The following is a 16,604-nucleotide window of genomic DNA, read 5'->3' as shown; positions in this document are numbered from 1 at the left end:
AGGACAGAGGACAGAGGACAGAGGAGAGAAGAGAGAGGACAGAGGAGAGAGGACAGAGGAGAGAGGAAGGAGAGAGGAGAGAGGAGAGAGAGAGATCCTCCGCCGTACTGGATCAAACTTAATGTCTTTCCCTAGTCCATCTTTGAAAGAGAAGTGGTAATACCACCTGGATGTTCGGATATAAATCCCCTTGCAAATAATAAATGGATTAATAATAACAAGGTATGAAGTTCTTTTTATAGAAAAAAGGAGAGAATTGAAACTAAATGCGGCAGTTAGACAACCATTTTGATAAGAGGATAATTGAGGCGACACTGGTGTATAATTAGAGGATAATTTATGCTATATCCACTTTTATTCCACCTCCCAAAATAAACCCAGTCCATAATCATTACAGGCAAATTGTTCTGAATTTTATAGCAGCAATTTGAACAAAGTACTGCAGTTAATCATGGGAGATTTTTGTGTATTCCTGATTAGAAGTCTAATTGCCTCCTTCCAGAAAGTAAAAATAACTGTAAAACGACTCTATTTTTATCATTAACAATGTTGACAATAAAATAAAATCAACTAGAATTGTAATCTAAAGACAAATTTAGGGCGCAGGCACTTTTTTTTTTCCTTGGGTCGTTTATATCCTAATCAAGCTTTTTGCCAAAACCGCCAACCGCACGTAGCCATTTGCATATATTTGAAAGCCATTACGGGAGCTGCTGCCGCTGCGTTCAGCGGGGAAAAATGCGCTGCGCGTCGCTTCGCCGCAGCGAAAATACCGCGCAAGGAGGGGGGAGGGAAGGGGGATGGAGGGGGTCGCGTGGCGGGGGAATGCGTGGTTTGGGGGGAAGGGGACGGGGGGGGATGGGGACAGACGCTCCCCTTTTCCCCACCCGCGCGCGGGGCGCGCAACGCGCGCGGGTGGGGAGGAGGGGGGGAAGGGGGGCGGGCGCGGGCAACGCGCGCGCTGCCGGCTATGACGTCAGGGGGCTGAGTGACCAATGAGGGAGGCGCTGCCCTCCGGAGACGAACCATTCGACTTGTGCGCGTCCCTGCCCTTCGAGTCGGAGCGCCGGAGCCCCAACTTTCCCGGCTCCCACCTTAAACTGCCCCCACCCTCCACGCCCCCCCACCAGGAAAAAAAAAAAAGAGAAAAAAAAAAAACAACACCCACCCCACGCGCCGGGGGGATGAAGGAAAAGAGCGGCGCAAAAAAGCGGCGGGAGTAGCCCGCCCTCCCCCTTCACACACCCCGCACACCGCCCTCCCCTTCCTCCCCTCCCTCAGTGAACGAGGCCCCTCGCACAACGGCTCCTTGGAGAGGAGGGGGGGAAGAAAAAAAAAAAAAAAGGCGGAAAAGAAAAAAAAAAAAGAAAAGAAATTAAATTAAATCACCGCCGCCTCTCCAGCGGTGCCGCGGCGGGTAAGGGGAGCGGCGGTGGCTGGGCAGAGAGGAGGCAGAGCGCGGGGGGCGAGCCGGGGAGCACCGCGCTCTCCCTCCCAAACTTTGATGATGACCATGACTACGATGGCTGACGGGCTGGACGCGCAAGACTCTTCCAAATCCGCTTTCATGGAGTTCGGGCAACAGCAGCCGCCGCCGCCGCAGCCGCCGCCGCCGCCCCACTCCCAGCAGAGCTCGCCGGCAATGGCCGGAGCCCACTACCCGCTGCACTGCCTGCACTCCGCCGCCGGCTCGCACCCGCACCACCAGCATCACCACCACAGCTCGCCCTACTCCGGCAGCGCCGGCTCCTACAACCACCGCTCGCTGGCCGCCTACCCCTACGTGAGCCACTCGCAGCACAGCCCTTACCTCCAGTCCTACCACAACAGCAGCGCGGCCAGCCAGACGCGGGCGGACGATGCAGGTGAGCCGGCACCGCTTCCCGAACCCGCTGCCAGCTTCTCCCCCCGCTCCCTCCATCCCCGGGCCTCTTCCCGGCCCCCCCTCCGGGCACCTGCATAACGACCCCCGCCGTGCCCCCCGCTCCCGCCGAGGCAGGCGTCGTCCCTGGGTGCGCGGGACGGCGGGGAGAAAACGCGGGGGGTTGCCTGTTTCCGCGGCCCCTCCGCGGGCCTACTGCTGCGGTACCGGCAGCGGGGCCGCCGCGCTCCCACCGCGCCAGCGGCGGCTGCTGGCGGTACCGCGGCGCTGAGCACCGGCGCCTTCCCCGCTCTCCCCGCGGCCGGCGGCAAGGGGCTGCACTCGGCGCTCCTTTGTTACGGCGGGACCGGCTTTAGGCAAAATTCCTGCTAACACCTGAGGAGTGAAAGTTTCCAGGCGAGCGGGTCGCATTCCGCTCGGGGGCCGTCTGATTTATGTATTTATTTTTTTGCAGGGAGACGTACATATCCATCCAGAGGGGCACGGGAGGGGGGCGGGGGGAAAAAGCATTGTTAAAAGTCTCGGACTGGTGATTCACTGACCACCAAACTGGCGACGCGAAGTCAATTAGCCGAGTAAAACCTGGATGGCCCTGGAACAAGGCACACCTTCGCAAAGCCAGAGCTGCACTATAAATTTTTTAAAATATTTTTGGGTTTTTTTTCTTCCCGGGAAGAAGGAGAGCTTGCCCACTATGCCCGGACAGCTGTTTTTTCTCCCGGTAGCTCCCAAGCAGCAGCCTGTGCCACGCACGCCTGTAAGGAGATGCAGCCTGTGCCTACGCCGTGGGGTTGAACAGGCGTCGGGACAGGTTTTGGCGTTTTTAGGAGCCGTGGCTGCCAAAATACCCGCGTTTAATAGCTAAGGAGGGTGATGTTTCAGCTGTGTTGTTTTGCTTGCAGATCAGCAAAAAACCACAGTGATTGAAAACGGTGAAATCAGATTTAATGGAAAAGGGAAAAAGATTCGGAAGCCTCGAACCATTTACTCTAGTCTACAACTCCAGGCTTTAAATCATCGCTTTCAGCAGACTCAGTACCTGGCACTTCCAGAGAGAGCTGAACTGGCAGCTTCATTAGGACTTACCCAGACACAGGTAATTACTGGGAATCCCAAATCACTGAAAGCCTGCTCGAGCAACAAAGGCCAAGCAAAGTATGATGCTCCCCAAATATTTTGGCCTCTGTCGGGAACGGTAGAAAAGGTAACGCCACACGGTTGCCATCTCTCTGTGCTAGGACTTACCTAATGCGCGACAGAGATCGGGCGACCGCAGAAGGAGCTGAAAGTGCCCTTCCCTCAGCCGTCTGCGAGCGAGCGCTCCCTTTTTGATGCCACACATAACGTTTTAAAATTGCCTATATTTTCGGATAATTCCAGCACCGAGATGCAATTTCCCAGCTGTGAAAAGGAGAACAAAACAAAGGCAAGGAATCGCTGGGCCTGAGGTAGAGCTAAAAGCGAAGCTGCCTCGTAGCAACGTATAGGTAGAGGGGAAGCAGGAACGCGTTAGGAAATACCTGTTAAATCAATAGTTAATTCACCTTGGATGACTAACGCAAATGCAGTGGTTAGCCTTGGGCAAAATGTACGGAAGGTGATAATAGATCTGAAGATCAAAGACAGCCGTGTACAAAATTATGGCAGGTTAAGCCATAGTTAAGTGTGGTTGGAGTAGCTGTGCCATTCTGCTAATTTAAGCTTGAAAGACATATGAGGCATTAGAGGCTTACCCAGCTGGGTTTTGTGGAGAGGTGCATGGATAGATGGGATCAATTCGGGTAAAATGTTATCGTGAATCTGTGAGCTTAACAAATAACTTCAGGATTTTATCATTGTCATTGGTAACAGTCTCTTCCAGGCAGCGATTTTTAAATACTCAGCAAACATTAATGATGGGAATGGGCCTGATGGTTTTGCAAATGGGATTTTAGTATCCTTAGCATGCACACTCTGTCTCACTGTTGTCTTGCTTTCTCTCTTGCACGCATAGATTTTTTTTTTTTTTAGGGACCCGATCCTGAGCTTGCAGCTAGAGGAGAACCCTTGCTTATCCCCTAACATTATGATTGCAAAGTTTGAGAGGTCAAATACGCATGGGGGATTTGTTTTCTTTGTTTGATTGATTTAAAATATGTATTGTGTATACATGTCTTACCTATATATAATTTCTATAGTAATTCTGATCTACCAGTGGGCCTGATCCTTGCTCACCTTATCGAGTGCAGGCTTCCTCTTTGGGAGTTCTGCTGGGTAAGGTGCAGGATGAGACCCAAAGCAATGCTGATATACTATTACTCACAGAGAAAATAAAATTATTCTTTCTTTAATAATACGTTTCAATATAAAGCTGCAAAACTGGTCCCATTATGCCTCCTCCCCCGCCACATCAGCGTGGACTGCTTGATCTGATCGTGAGGATTTTGGATGCGCGATTTCTTTGTAAGATGCCCTTTGTCTATTGGCTCTTGTCTCCTGGCACAAAATCATATGATTGCCCATGTTTGACAACAGTTTGCCCGAATGATCAAATGACCTCCAAAATTCTGAATGAGGCGCTAAAACAGGACACCTCAGAGTATGTAGTCTGTTTCAGCCATAACAATCTGGCCTGCCGAGGGAAAACAACGTTCCAGGTTAAAACCTGCATCCCTCTCGCTCTCCATCTCTGCTCTGCCTCCCCTGTTCTCTCCAGCTGCATCCAAAGCCCGAGAGCAGCCGTAGCTACCCCTCCTTCCCCTCTCCCCATCCCCAGCTCCACACCCGACTGGCGTGTGCCCTCAAGACCTTCTCCAGATTAGACCCCCGGCCCCCGGGGTCTTTCCTGCTGTGCTCTGGGCACTGACGGCAGCCTAATATCTAATGCGTTTCGGTTTACAGGTGAAGATCTGGTTTCAGAACAAGCGCTCCAAATTCAAGAAGCTGCTTAAACAGGGCAGTAACCCCCACGAGAGCGACCCTCTGCCCGGCTCCGCTGCCCTCTCCCCTCGCTCTCCAGCTCTGCCTCCAGTCTGGGACGTTTCAGCCTCTGCCAAGGGAGTCAATATGCCTCCAAACAGCTACATGCCTGGCTATTCTCACTGGTATTCTTCTCCACATCAAGACACAATGCAGAGACCACAAATGATGTGAATTGTCCAAGAGAAATAATCTCCCAAGAACGCCTCGTCTCGACATGGCAAGAAGTTCCCCTGCTTTGCCAAGCCGTGCCAGCTAACAGGCTCTGTGTGAACTTGTAGATGCGGCAAAGAGACAGAGTGGCTTTATTATTTTTTTTTTTTTTTAAAGTAACCTCAGCGATTGATCTTTAACAGAAAGACACAATTTTCATTCTGGCGCACAGAAGACACTTCTCTTTAGGATATTTTCCTTTGGACTCGAAGGCACCAGCCTCTTTCTCTGTGGAGTATACGTCAAAACAAACTTTTTACAGACTTTGCCCACAAGAACCTGAATCTACCATGGCAGCCGTTTTTACTTGTTTAATGAGCTAAAGACATTACATGATGAAAGAGAGACTAGTCAAAGCTCCTTCATTTTTATTCACCAAATCCGGACTGGGGAAAGGATTAAAAGACAGAAGAAGTGATTTTAAAAAAATTAAGATGGGGGGAAAAAAAGGAGAACTGGTTGAAAACTGCAAATATACTGTAAGATTAGAACATTACCACGAAGCAAAATCTGCATGCTTTCTCAAAATGTAATGGGCTGCGGCTCAGAAGAAACCACCGTCTCTCACGCGAAGAGCCCCCTCATCCGCACAGACCCGCACCCGCACACAGCCGGACAGACTCCCGGAGACGAGCAGTAAAGACAGAGCGAGGGATTCGCGGCCAGACCCGCCGCTGCGGGCTGGGGAAGGAAGGTTTAGCGCTGCCCGGCGGCAGCCTCAACCACTGAGCGAGAGGGACCTTTCCCCGAGCAACCTTTCTGTATATATTGTTGAATTTTAGTTGTACATATACTTTGTATGTTTTTGTCTTCTTTCGTATATAGAGTAAAAGCCACAAAACGCCCGCCTGGCTCCTATTTCTCTTAACCTTAGCGGATCCCCACCTGCCCCGACTTGCCCCCCAGATCAGTCCGGGCAGAGGGATCCTTGTGCCCAGCTTGGCTGAGTGCACAGACACCCCTACCAAAGCATATATCTGCGAGCAAAGAAAGAAAAGATGAAGTGGGATGGGGTAGCTGGTGGCTTGGTTGGTTTTAAGGCTACGATTTAAAGACAGGAGATACCGAGTCCACAAAGATACGCCTAGACGAAGTTCCTAATCACCCGGCCATTTCTGCTGCGATTTCAGTGCTCCGCTGCTTAGCTTAGCTGAGCTGAGCCTTCTCGCCGAGGCAAAGCTCAGAGCCCTGTCTTCCTTCCCAAAGGTTGGAGACTCCAAATTATTAAGAAAGGAGGCGCCCTCCTTTGTTTTAAAGAGCAGACAATGCAAGCTGAGGAATGTTTTGCAAAGCACTGAGAGGTGCCCAGGCACACAACACGCTGTCCAGCCAGCTTCAGGCGCACCAGCTTGTGGAAAGCACAGCAACTACTGACAATGAAAAGCCTTTTCCTCATCCAAGCTGGATGCCCCATACTGCGAGAATTAATGTCTAGAGACCTGGGCATCCTTCAAATTATGAACCTTGAAACCACTGAGCCATTTATCAGAAGTCAATAGAGATCCTCAGAGTGCTCCATATAATGACAGCTACATACAGTCGTGCAAAAGGACAGTCACTATAATTAGACACAAAGCAAAGACTACTTACCAATATACCAGTGTTTTGGGGGGTGTTTTTTGGTTTGTTTTTTTTTTTTTTTGAGCAACTTCCACGCTCAGTCAGTCTTCAGAGTGCTTTAAAACCGATCAGTCTTGTCATTTTCTACCATTCGTATTGTTACATTAGGAAAAATGTTTTCTTTTCTTTTTTTCCCCTTCCCACTGTGAAACTTTGGGTTCAGAGCTCCCCAGGATCAATTCTGAACAAAGCCTCCAGCTGCAGTGCCATCCAATTTGAAGCAGACATTGGGGACAATTTAAGGTTTTTATCCACAAGAAGGTTTTTTTCCATTCTCTTAAATGCAGCCATAATTAGAGTAATTTTTCATGTAGCCCGCTGATTACAGCGTTTTTACCGTCAAAGATAATTACCTGTAATTTTCTTCCACTTTTAATACTAAAAAGCCATCTTTATTTAGATTCAGGAACAGGAAAGGCGAAACAAAAGAGGAAAATTATTCTGTTATTCATACACAAATTGCAGAGACGTAGGGCCTAAAATTGAAAATTAACCAAAATTATAATGCTGAAAAGAATGGAAGAGGCTTCAGAAGTACAGCTGGTAGTGGGGCTCACTGAATTATTCAAATGACACTGGAGAGAAAGCTACCATACATTTAAACCAACAGCATTGTGTGCATCTTTCAGAAAACCCCGCTTTACACCCCCCCCGCCGGCCCCTGTGCGGGCTCACCCTCGCCTCGCAGAAGGGCGGCGGATGCCCTGGTGAGCGAGTCCCGCAGCCCGAGGAGCCCGGCCCAGCCGAGCCCAGCCCGGCGGGTCCCGGCCCCCACGGCCCCCGCAGGCACCTTAACCCTTTCGCTGCACCCGCCCAGCAGGGACGGCGGCGGGCGGTCCGCCCCTGCGCTGGCGGGCCCGGGGGACGGGGGACACGGGGGTTCGCTGCTTCAAGGGGGCTTGCGGGGGGCCCGTCCTCCCCTGCACGCCGCGCGTGGGTGCCGGTGCGGAAAGCCTCTCGATGCGTCGTGCCCTCCTCCCCTACGAGTGATTCCTCAAATAGGCTCAGAAAAAGCCCAGACAACAAGCAAGCAAGCGAACAAATGAATAATAATAATAATAACAATAATAATAATAATAATAATAATAATAATAGGCCCATTAGCATAGTAGCGTGGGAGAAGGTGGGAAAGGTAGGCCTTCCCGGGAGCGGGGTGGGAGCGAATGGCAGCAGCGGCTCCCACTCGCGCGGCAACCGCCCCGGGAGACTCTCGTGAAACAGCGTCATCTATGGATGGAGCAGCGGCAGCTCCCCACACCAGCGCCAAACCTGCCGCCGCCGGGCTGCCAGCGCCGGCTCCGCCGCCGCCCGCCCGCCGCCGGGCTCCACCGCCCCGGGGCCGCGGAGAGCTGCGGAAAGGCGCGCCGCCGCCGCCCCGCTGCGGGCACGGGCAGACGGGGCCGGCCCGCGGCTCGCACGGTTTCTCCGCCGGCCGCCGAGTCCCGCGCTGCCCCTCCGGCAGCCCGTCGGGGCTCCCGCCGCATCCCCGCCCGCGCCGCCCGCCGCCCCCGGCAGCATCGGGGAAAGGAGGCGCGTATCTGTCGGGGTCCGGCCCGGGGAGGGAAACCACCGGCGCGAGAATGACCGCGAATGTGGGGGAGCAAAGACGGAGCGTGCCTCGATGGGCAAGGCGCGGAGCAGTCACAAACCAACCCCAAAACCAAGCGAGCCCCAAAACTTACCCCTCTGAAAATCTGCTAAGCAAGGATCGGGGTCTAGAAATCTATACTGAACAGAAGCAGTGGAGAATATTTTTCTGAGTCTCAGGGCAGAAGCTCTTTCTCTATATTCTTGGTTGAGTGAGCACATCCAGGTGTGAAATTGTTTGCACACCCCAGCACCTCTTATATTGCCAGCAAAATTAGCTGTTATTACTGTCACTGTTTAGTGATGGTTAGCTTGATAAAAAAAACCTGCTGTAATCAAGACCTGGCGCATCTTTGCAAATTACAGATAATTGTAAACGTCCAGATTATGATAATAGCATCCTAATCCAGCCTGCAATATAATTATTACAGAGTGTTACATCTGAAACTGTCCAGTAGGGCTAATTCAGCCATTATTTAGACCCTATTTTTGCACTGCAAATGGGTTGCTGAGTTGAAAATGTACGATTGTAATTTCACGGGGCACTCAATGAGTAATGGTATAGGGAGGGAAAAATACAAAAGTGAAATGTGAACAGTAGCGATCAAATCAAACTCTGAAGGACAAAAGACTGTTTGATTCATAGGGAATGAGAAGAGCGGGAATTAAGAAAATAGCAAATCAGTGGTCTGCAGCGTTACGTGTCCAAATCTCAACGAGTGCGAGCCTGATGTGAAGTCAGGGACTGCTGGTTCGGCTCCCGCCTTGCATCAGTCCGCCTCTCGGCTCGGCTCTTCCCGGCAGCCTCTCCCCGGCACCCGAAGCATCCCCGAGCTCCCCACCCATCCCCAAAAGAGGGTTCTCCATTGTCTTGTGCCTTCTCTCAGGTGACTGAACGTCACTTTCGGGCAAGAAGCCTCGGGAGCTTCGGAACCAGGAGGAGGAGAGTGCGGGGTGCGGGACCCGGGCTCCGGGCACTCTCCGCGGCGGGCTGTGGAGCTTGGCGGCCTTTTGCGCTCCCGCGCACCCGCTGGACCGGTCCTCAGGGGTCCTTAGGGAAATTATCACAGAACCGACTCAATTGTAATTAATTAACCGAAAGAGCCTGGCTAACAGGACTACCTGCAGCTAGCGAGGTTAACTCACTGGGCTAGTTGGCTTTCGACTCCTGATTAACTTTTATTAACCCTGGACACGAAATACACAAACCCGCTTCATTTTTTAATGGCCTAAATCATCAAAGCGCGGTTGCCGCCCGACCGGTTAGTCTCCGCAGGGTCCAGATGAGAAGAGGCAGCGCCCGGGGCTGGCCCCATGGGCAGCAGGGCTGCCGCCCCGGCTCTTGCTGGCCTCTCCCGGCCGCAGCCGCTCCTGGCAGCCCGCAGGAGCCTTTACTCTGCGCCCTTTTCTCCATGCGATTTAGTAAAAACCAGGCGAATAAAAGAAAGCTCAGTGGATAGAGAGAGGCGAAAGCCCTATAAAACGCGTTATATGGTGCGTGTCGAGGAGACCGTAAAGATCTCCTGGAATGGAGGGCCAGCTCCACAACCAGGCAGAGGATGCCGCTGCAGAGCACGAAGCCAGCTCAGGATCCGGCCCGGCGAGGCTGGCTGAGCCACCCTGCAAAACCCAGGCTGAGCTTCAGACAGCCTCTCCGGGAATGCCGAGGGGCAGGCGGCAGAGGGAGAGGAGCGAGAAGCCACCTCCAAGCTCTTCTTCGCCAAATGCTCAATCCGTTGAAGGTTCTGGCCGGGGCCGGCACTCCGGGCCCTCACCTGAAGGGGACTAAGGAGGTGAGGGAGATGGGAGTTTTACCCGCGGCCTTGAAGGTCGTGCCAGTGGAAGGTGTTCTCACAGACAGCAGGGGCGTGGGTGTGTGGTGGGATTTATCAGGTCTGTATTCCAGGCAGATAAACGATTGTTTATCCTCCCCGAATCGCATGTAAATAGACGCGCCACCGAACAAAGAGAAGAACTATTTAATTGATGCAACACGGATTCTCGCTAAAAAAAGAGAGAAAGGGAGGCTTAATGTAAACTTCGCGTTTCCTATTTTCACGGCTCTTATCTGACCTATAAAACAGGTTGAGTTATTGCAAGCAATCGCTTAAATGACTGAAAGCAAGAAAAGGGGGTTCCCACCCCCCCCCCCCGCCCGATTTTCCTGAAGCAATAGATCTCCTTCTCGTAATCCACAACCGAAACACCTAAAGGCTGTCAGTCGCAAAATTGCGTGGCAGAAATCTTTAATCGATGCCACATGTGGGATGCAGTCTGGGGACACAGCGCTGCCGGCGGTTGAGCGGGCAGAGCGCGGAGGCCCGCGCAGGCAGCGCGGCCGCCGGGGAGCTAAAGCACGGGGGAGACCGAGGGGAGTAAGAGGGCGACAGGAACGCCTGGCAGGCGGGCTGCCCTGCCGCGGTGACAGGTTGGAGGGGGTGTCTTTTCTTTCCCCGGGAAGAAGCGGGAGGGAAACGGAGGCGCTTGGCGAGGGGGCAGCGCTTCCCGGCTGCAGGCTGTGCCCGCGGGCGGTGCGGGGATGCCCGGCAGGGACAGGGGGGCTCGGGCGGAAGCGGGAAGGTGCTCCTCCCGCGTCCGTAGGTGGGGTTGGCGGGCACTGTGTGTGTCTGGGTGTGGGTGATGTAGGTGTGCGTCCCAACCGGGGGCTAGCGCAGCCGGGGGTGGTGTGCTGTGGGTGTGAGAGCCCCAGGGGTGCAGGCAGTGTCAGGACCTCTCGATCTGAGGCAGCGGGGGCTGCAGGCTGCTCTGTGTATGTGTGTCTGTGTGTCTGCGCGTCTGTGTATGTGTGTGTGTGTCAGGCCCTGTGGCTTAGCCCTGGAGCCGCTCGGCACCCACAGGAATGTGGCTCCTCTCGGCTCCCCGAACTGCCCCGGCTCCACATGGAAGTGGCCGCCAGGAAAACAGAAGGGAGGGGAAGAGGGGGAGGGGCGGGGAAAGCCCCGAGCCAGCAATTCGCGGAGCCCAAACCCAGCATCAGACAAAGGACAGTTCATGCCATCCCTTTCCCGGGGAGGCAAGGGGGGAGGCCTGGCCAAGCTAGGCTCCCTCCGGCCGCCGCCGGAGCCCAGGGGGTGCACCCAGGCGGGAAGAGGCGCCGGGGTGTGCCTGCCTGGGTGTGCGGGGACAGAGAGGACAGGAGCATCCCCCTCGGCCCGGGAGGAGGGGCGGCCATAGACTCCGAGTGTTCATCGAGGCCGGGGCCACGCGACGGGGAGCCCCGGCGAGGACATTTCTTACCCTCTCTGGGGGAGGGATGCCAGGCTTTTCCCGACCTGCCCAACACCAACCCGATCTGGGAGGAGGAGAAATTAAGGAGGGAGAGGGACCGGCATGGAAACCGAGCCGAGATGACTCGGCTGGCTTGGAGAGGCGAGCGATGCCTAGTCCAGCGGCCGCAGTGTAAATTCCCATCTCTGTCCGGCATGCTGCCTGCCGGCATTCCGCCTTCCCGGAGCTGTTCCTGCTCTGTCCGTCCGGGCCCTCACGGCCCCGGCAGGTTACCGTAACCAAACAGCCCCGCGGCAGCTCCTCAAAGAAAGGGGTGGGTGAACCCACCTGGGAAATTGACTTCCACCTCTTGTGTCCAAACCTTTCTGCAAAGGGAAGTGACCTCGGGGAGAATCTCTTACTGCAGGTTGAATGCTTGTCTAGAGGGAAATGAGGAAAAGAACGGAAGAAAATGAAAAGGTCAAGTTTTTCAAAAATTTTTTGCACCGCATGGAAGTGAGCAGAAGAGACAAAGCCGACCTTTTCCTCAGCCCCAGAGTCGCGGAAAGTCCCTGAAACCTTGCGCGTAAAATGAACAGGAGACGGTCACCAGAACCGCAGAAGAGATGGGGAGCGGCGGGGCACCGCGGCGGGGCGGCCGCTCTCCGGCAGCGGGCAGGGGTGGGCAGCCGGCCGCGGCCCCCGCCGCCCTTGCCGCCGGCACCCCTGCACCCTCCCCGGCGTGCAGGGAGCACAACCGAACAAACTGGTCTATTGTACTGCAAGACATTTACCAACCCCCAAACCTGTTACAAAACAGCAAACCCGGGCTTCTTTCTTTGGGGAGAAAACTACGCACACCACACTCATGCACACGCACAAAACATGGCAGGCAGGAAAGGAGGGAGAAGAAAGGAGGGGGAGGGCAGCGGGGAGGAGGACTGGAGACAGGTAAGTGCGCTCCAGGGCAGGAGCGTGCCTTTTCAGGCCTCGCCTCCCCCCCTTCCAGCACTCTCCTCGCCAGCCTCAGCTGCCAGAGGGGCATCTTTCATCTCGGGGATCCTTCCAGCGACGCCTTTGGCACATTCGCTGCTGTCGCCGTACCCCGCACGGCCGTGAATTACCGCTGCCTCCCAGGATAGGGGTCCCCGTGGGAACGTGCTCCGCCGCGGGGGCCCCGCGGGCCTGGATTTCTACTGGAAGAGAGCCCACGCTCCGAGCGAGTGGTCCGCTCCAGTGGGCAGTGCTCCGGCCATCTCGCCCACGCCGTGCCTCCAGCACCGGGCAGAGCTAGCGACTGCTCTGACGCAAGGGTATTTTCCCCTAAATCGGGTAGAGATAAAACAAAAACAATAAAAGTACCTCTGCAACGTCCCTCCTTCAGTCGGAGCGGCCGCAGGCTTTTAGCAGGAGCGAGGGGAGCGGAACCCTCATTTTATCCTTTTCTCATATTTAGTGGCTCCCTTTGACGGAAACGTAATTTGTATAATTAGCCGAGTGCACACGGGCGACTGATGGGCTGTGGAGTGTGCAGCTCTCGACGCTAATTGCTCTCGGGGATTCGGGGCGGCTTAAGGCGAGAGATTTGCTTTCTCGCGTCAGGATGGGCAGCTTTCCCTTCAGCTTAAAGCACTGTGCAGTAAGACGTACGCGGTCTTGCCAGAGCCCCTTTCCCAGCGGGGAGAGAGCACCGCCGCCCTTCGGCTCGCCTGCGGGTACCTGCAAGGGCCAGATCCTGCCAGCACGCCCGGACTGTGGTGGCACTGCACGGCACTGGAACAGAACGTGAACTCTCAGCTCCCATCCTCTTTCCTCACTTTCTTTCTGCAAGCAAATTAGTATTATATTTTTTCCCTCTTATTAACAGAAGAAGGGGTAATTTGGAAACGTTTCTCGTGGTCGAAATAATTTTATTTTATTCAGAATATACAGTTTAATTCCTCTATCTACAATTATTTACAGGGTTAAAATAACATCGAAAAAAGTCTCTGGAAAAGTTGAGGTCATAGATTTCAAGGCACCAATGATAGTGTCCACAGCTGAGCCAAAAATTGTCCGTATTGTATAAAAAAGGGTTTCCTTTGAAATGCAATAAGTTACATGCACAAGCTTTACACATTTTAATCTTTTTGTTTCTTTTCCCTTTTAAAAATTCCCCATATGCATTCCTTTCGTTATTATTCCTTAACAGTAAAACACAGGAGTCCAAGGAACAACAAAAAAATATAATAAAATAATAAGGGCCAGGCTCTAATAAATCGTCCCAGAGGCCAGCGCTAACGGGTGCTGTAGGGAGCCGTGGGGTTGGAGGTGGGAGTTGATGGAGTTGGCAGCGGGGTACCAGGAAGTGGAGCTCTCCAGGTAGCTGGATGCAGGGGACGGGTTGGAGTTTGGAGGGTGAGCGTGTGCGTGGGCATGATGGCTGAGGGAGCGGGACGAGCCCTGAGGTTCCCAAACCGCAGGTGACTGTGGAGAGTTGCAGGCCATGGGGTCGCTGGAGCTGGGGCTGTGCTCCGGAGGCATCTCCCCGTTTTTCATGATCTTCTTGATCTTGGATCTTTTATTCTGAAACCAGATTTTCACCTAGGAGCGGGGCAGGAGGAGAGGAGAAGGGAGGAAAGAGGGAGTGGGGAGGGAAAGCGACACCATTAATGCCCGCCTGGCAAGCCGGTGCTTCGCGGCTGCGGCGCCCCGCACCCCGCCGCCCTCCCGCCCCTCCGCGGGGGCCGATCCAGACCTTCCCGTGGCACTGGGCTGAACCCGGGGTTATGGACCCTCCAGGCCGGGCCGGGCCGAGCAGAGCCACTCGTGGTACCTGTGTCTGCGTGAGTCCCAGGGAGGCTGCCAGCTCGGCCCGCTCGGGCAGGGCGAGGTACTGGGTCTTCTGAAACCTCCTCTGCAACGCTGCCAGCTGAAAGCTGGAATAAATAGTCCGGGGTTTGCGCACTTTCTTTGGTTTGCCGTTCACCATCCGCACCTCTGGCTCCGCCACCTCCTTCTCTGCACGGGCGCAAGAGCGGGAGAGAGACGCAGACGTTAAGTTCGCGACAGGCTCCTCTCCGCGCCGCGCAGCCTGCGCCGCCGGGGCGGCATCCCGCCCGCGGGCCGGGCCGGGCAGCGGCGCCGGCCCGACGGGCCCCTGCGGCTTCCCCCGGGGCTCCCGCAGCCGGGCGGCGGCCCCGCGCAGCCTCCGCCGGCTCCCCGCGGTGAGACGGGGGGGAACCCGCTCCCTCCACACCGACGTCGGCCACCCCTGGCCCTCCTCCGCCTCCCACGCCCGTCCCGGGCATCCTGCCGGGCGCGCAGCGCTGCGCGGGCGGGAGCGCAGGGCATGCGCGGCCGCCGCGGGCGTTGGGAGGATGGTTGGGGCCCTGCTGGGAAGAGCTCGGTCCGGAGCGGAGTCGGACCCAAGGCTTTGACCACATCCTCCGCACGCCCGCGCCTCCCCCCTGCCGCCGCCGGCGTGTCCCCAAGCGCCGCCGCGACCGCACTCGTCCCAGCCAAGCCCCAGCCGCTTGGCTTCACCACGGGTTTTTTTTTTTTTTTCTTCCTGACCCCTTTTTCTTTTTCTTTTTCTTTTTCTTTTTCTTTTTCTTTTTCTTTTTCTTTTTCTTTTTCTTTTTCTTTTTCTTTTTCTTTTTCTTTTTCTTTTTCTTTTTCTTTTTCTTTTTCTTTTTCTTTCTTTCTTTTTTTTTTTTTCCCCCTACAGCAAGTTACAAATAAGTAAAGCACTTCAACCACGACGCTTTCTGGTGAAAAACCCTCCCGGCTTCGCAGCCCCGCCACGGCTGGGCTCCCCCTCCCAGTCTCCTCCCCCGCCCCTCCAGCACAGGGAGAAGGAAACTTTCTTCAACACCGCGAACCTGAGTTTGAGGCACGCAACAAGGCTCGGCTATTTTCTCCCTCTTCCTGCGGGGGGAAGGAGGAGGGAGGTAGCCGTGGGGGCCCGGGGGCAACTGACAGAAGCGCTAAAGCACTAGTCCTACGATTTGTAGTTTAGATCATGCGGGCTGGTCAAAAAGAATAGACCAGTAGACCAGCTCTCCACTTTTTCCTCCCACCCCAAAATTTTCTCCCCCCCCCCCCCCCCCCCCCCCTATTTATTTATTTTTAGTTTCCCTTCTGGCTCAGGGAAAGGCGCATCCCCGTGGTCCGTGGGTCAGGGATGTGCCGGGGCGCGCTCCCCCAGCCTCCCCAAAGCCACGGGAGCTTCCCACACACTCCCGGCCCTCACCTGGCTGGCTGGCGGAGCTCTGGACGCGGTTGTAAGCCCCGCTGTACTGGTGGTAGGGGCTGGCGTAGCTGTAGTCTGCATAGGCTTTGGCAGGATAGTTCCCGGCAGATCCGTTCATGCCGTGGTACTGATACTGGTAGGGGTTGAGTGCTTTGCCGTAGGAAGCCGAGGTAGGCGAGCAGTAGCCGTGCGGGGCTCCCCCCGCCGGGCTGTAGTAGTCGGAATCCGTAGCCGAGGACTCGGGTAAAGTGGGAGATTCCTGGGACGGGTGGTGCATGGCTGCAGCCGTCTGAAAAGGAGCTTGGAAGTCGCCGGATCTGATGTTGGGGACCCTTCTGTCAAATACTCCTGTCATAGCTCGGAGCCGGCGGCGGGCTGGGGCTGGCGGCGGGGCTGCTCGGGTCTAAGCAGACATGTCTGGGGGAGGAGGCTGCGGCGCGGTGTCTGTCTCCGGCAGACTGCTGGCTGGGGCGCAGCATAGGCTTGGTTAAATCCTTAATTGCGCTCTTACGCACAGCAGGGTGGATCGGGTTCCATTGGCCAGAGCAATCGGGAGCAGCGACACCCTAACTCGTCCAACTAGTTTAGCACAACAAAGCTTCGGCTAAAAAAAAAAAAAAAAAAAAAAAAAAAAGGGGGGAAAAAAAGAGGAAAAAAAGTCCCATTCAACCTCTTTTTTAAGTGAATACCAACAGCAATCTCCGAGTCGGAGCGTCGCGATTGGGAGGTTTCCGGCTCCCCCCACCCCTGCAGCCGGCGAGGGGGCACGGCGAGCCCCGCCGCCCTGCAGCCCGGTGCCCCCGCACCTCCTCCCGCAGGACCCTGGGGGAGGGCTGCAGCCAGGCCCCTCGGATTTGCTGTTTGCTCCCCCCTGGCTACGCT

At 55.1% G+C, this 16,604-nt stretch overlaps 2 protein-coding genes and 1 long non-coding RNA gene across 3 annotated transcripts in view; 1 reads left to right on the top strand and 2 right to left on the bottom strand.

Moving 5' to 3' along the window:
* LOC116445208 overlaps positions 1-8,473 on the bottom strand; it is a 108,144-nt gene extending 99,671 nt beyond the window's left edge. The window contains exon 1 of the long non-coding RNA XR_004240698.1: positions 8,356-8,473. This is a non-coding gene — a long non-coding RNA (uncharacterized LOC116445208). The remainder of the gene's footprint in view (positions 1-8,355) is intronic.
* On the top strand, positions 1,015-5,898 carry DLX6 (distal-less homeobox 6). The gene is made up of 3 exons (XM_032111566.1): positions 1,015-1,865; positions 2,785-2,978; positions 4,763-5,898. The coding sequence occupies exons 1-3, from the start codon at positions 1,505-1,507 to the stop codon at positions 5,012-5,014; spliced, it is 807 nt and encodes a 268-aa protein (XP_031967457.1). The 5' UTR covers positions 1,015-1,504; the 3' UTR covers positions 5,015-5,898.
* A 4,908-nt stretch (positions 8,474-13,381) lies between the features above and the next one.
* On the bottom strand, positions 13,382-16,174 carry DLX5 (distal-less homeobox 5). The gene is made up of 3 exons (XM_032111542.1): positions 15,723-16,174; positions 14,304-14,488; positions 13,382-14,071 (listed from the first exon to the last, which is right to left on the bottom strand). Exons 1-3 carry the CDS (start codon positions 16,075-16,077, stop codon positions 13,739-13,741), a joined length of 873 nt encoding a protein of 290 aa, XP_031967433.1. The 5' UTR covers positions 16,078-16,174; the 3' UTR covers positions 13,382-13,738.
* Positions 16,175-16,604: the final 430 nt, after the last annotated feature.

Source organism: Corvus moneduloides, chromosome 1, assembly GCF_009650955.1.
Source record: "Corvus moneduloides isolate bCorMon1 chromosome 1, bCorMon1.pri, whole genome shotgun sequence".
In the NCBI taxonomy this organism is placed as follows: Eukaryota; Metazoa; Chordata; class Aves; order Passeriformes; family Corvidae; genus Corvus; species Corvus moneduloides.
The sequence above is the reverse complement of the archived record's forward strand: the minus strand, read 5'-3'. Positions and strand labels throughout refer to the sequence as shown.

What these genes read in the sequence shown, in the direction of transcription:
- DLX5 (XM_032111542.1), bottom strand. Translation starts at nt 16,077, where the DNA reads ATGACAGGAGTATTTGACAGAAGGGTCCCCAACATCAGATCCGGCGAC. An exon ending in GAGCTCCGCCAGCCAGCCAG is followed by an intron (nt 14,489 to 15,722) that starts GTGAGGGCCGGG and finishes GCGCCCGTGCAG; the next exon opens with AGAAGGAGGTGGCGGAGCCA. An exon ending in TGGGACTCACGCAGACACAG is followed by an intron (nt 14,072 to 14,303) that starts GTACCACGAGTG and finishes CCCCGCTCCTAG; the next exon opens with GTGAAAATCTGGTTTCAGAA.
- DLX6 (XM_032111566.1), top strand. Translation starts at nt 1,505, where the DNA reads ATGATGACCATGACTACGATGGCTGACGGGCTGGACGCGCAAGACTCT. An exon ending in GACGCGGGCGGACGATGCAG is followed by an intron (nt 1,866 to 2,784) that starts GTGAGCCGGCAC and finishes TTTTGCTTGCAG; the next exon opens with ATCAGCAAAAAACCACAGTG. An exon ending in TAGGACTTACCCAGACACAG is followed by an intron (nt 2,979 to 4,762) that starts GTAATTACTGGG and finishes TTCGGTTTACAG; the next exon opens with GTGAAGATCTGGTTTCAGAA.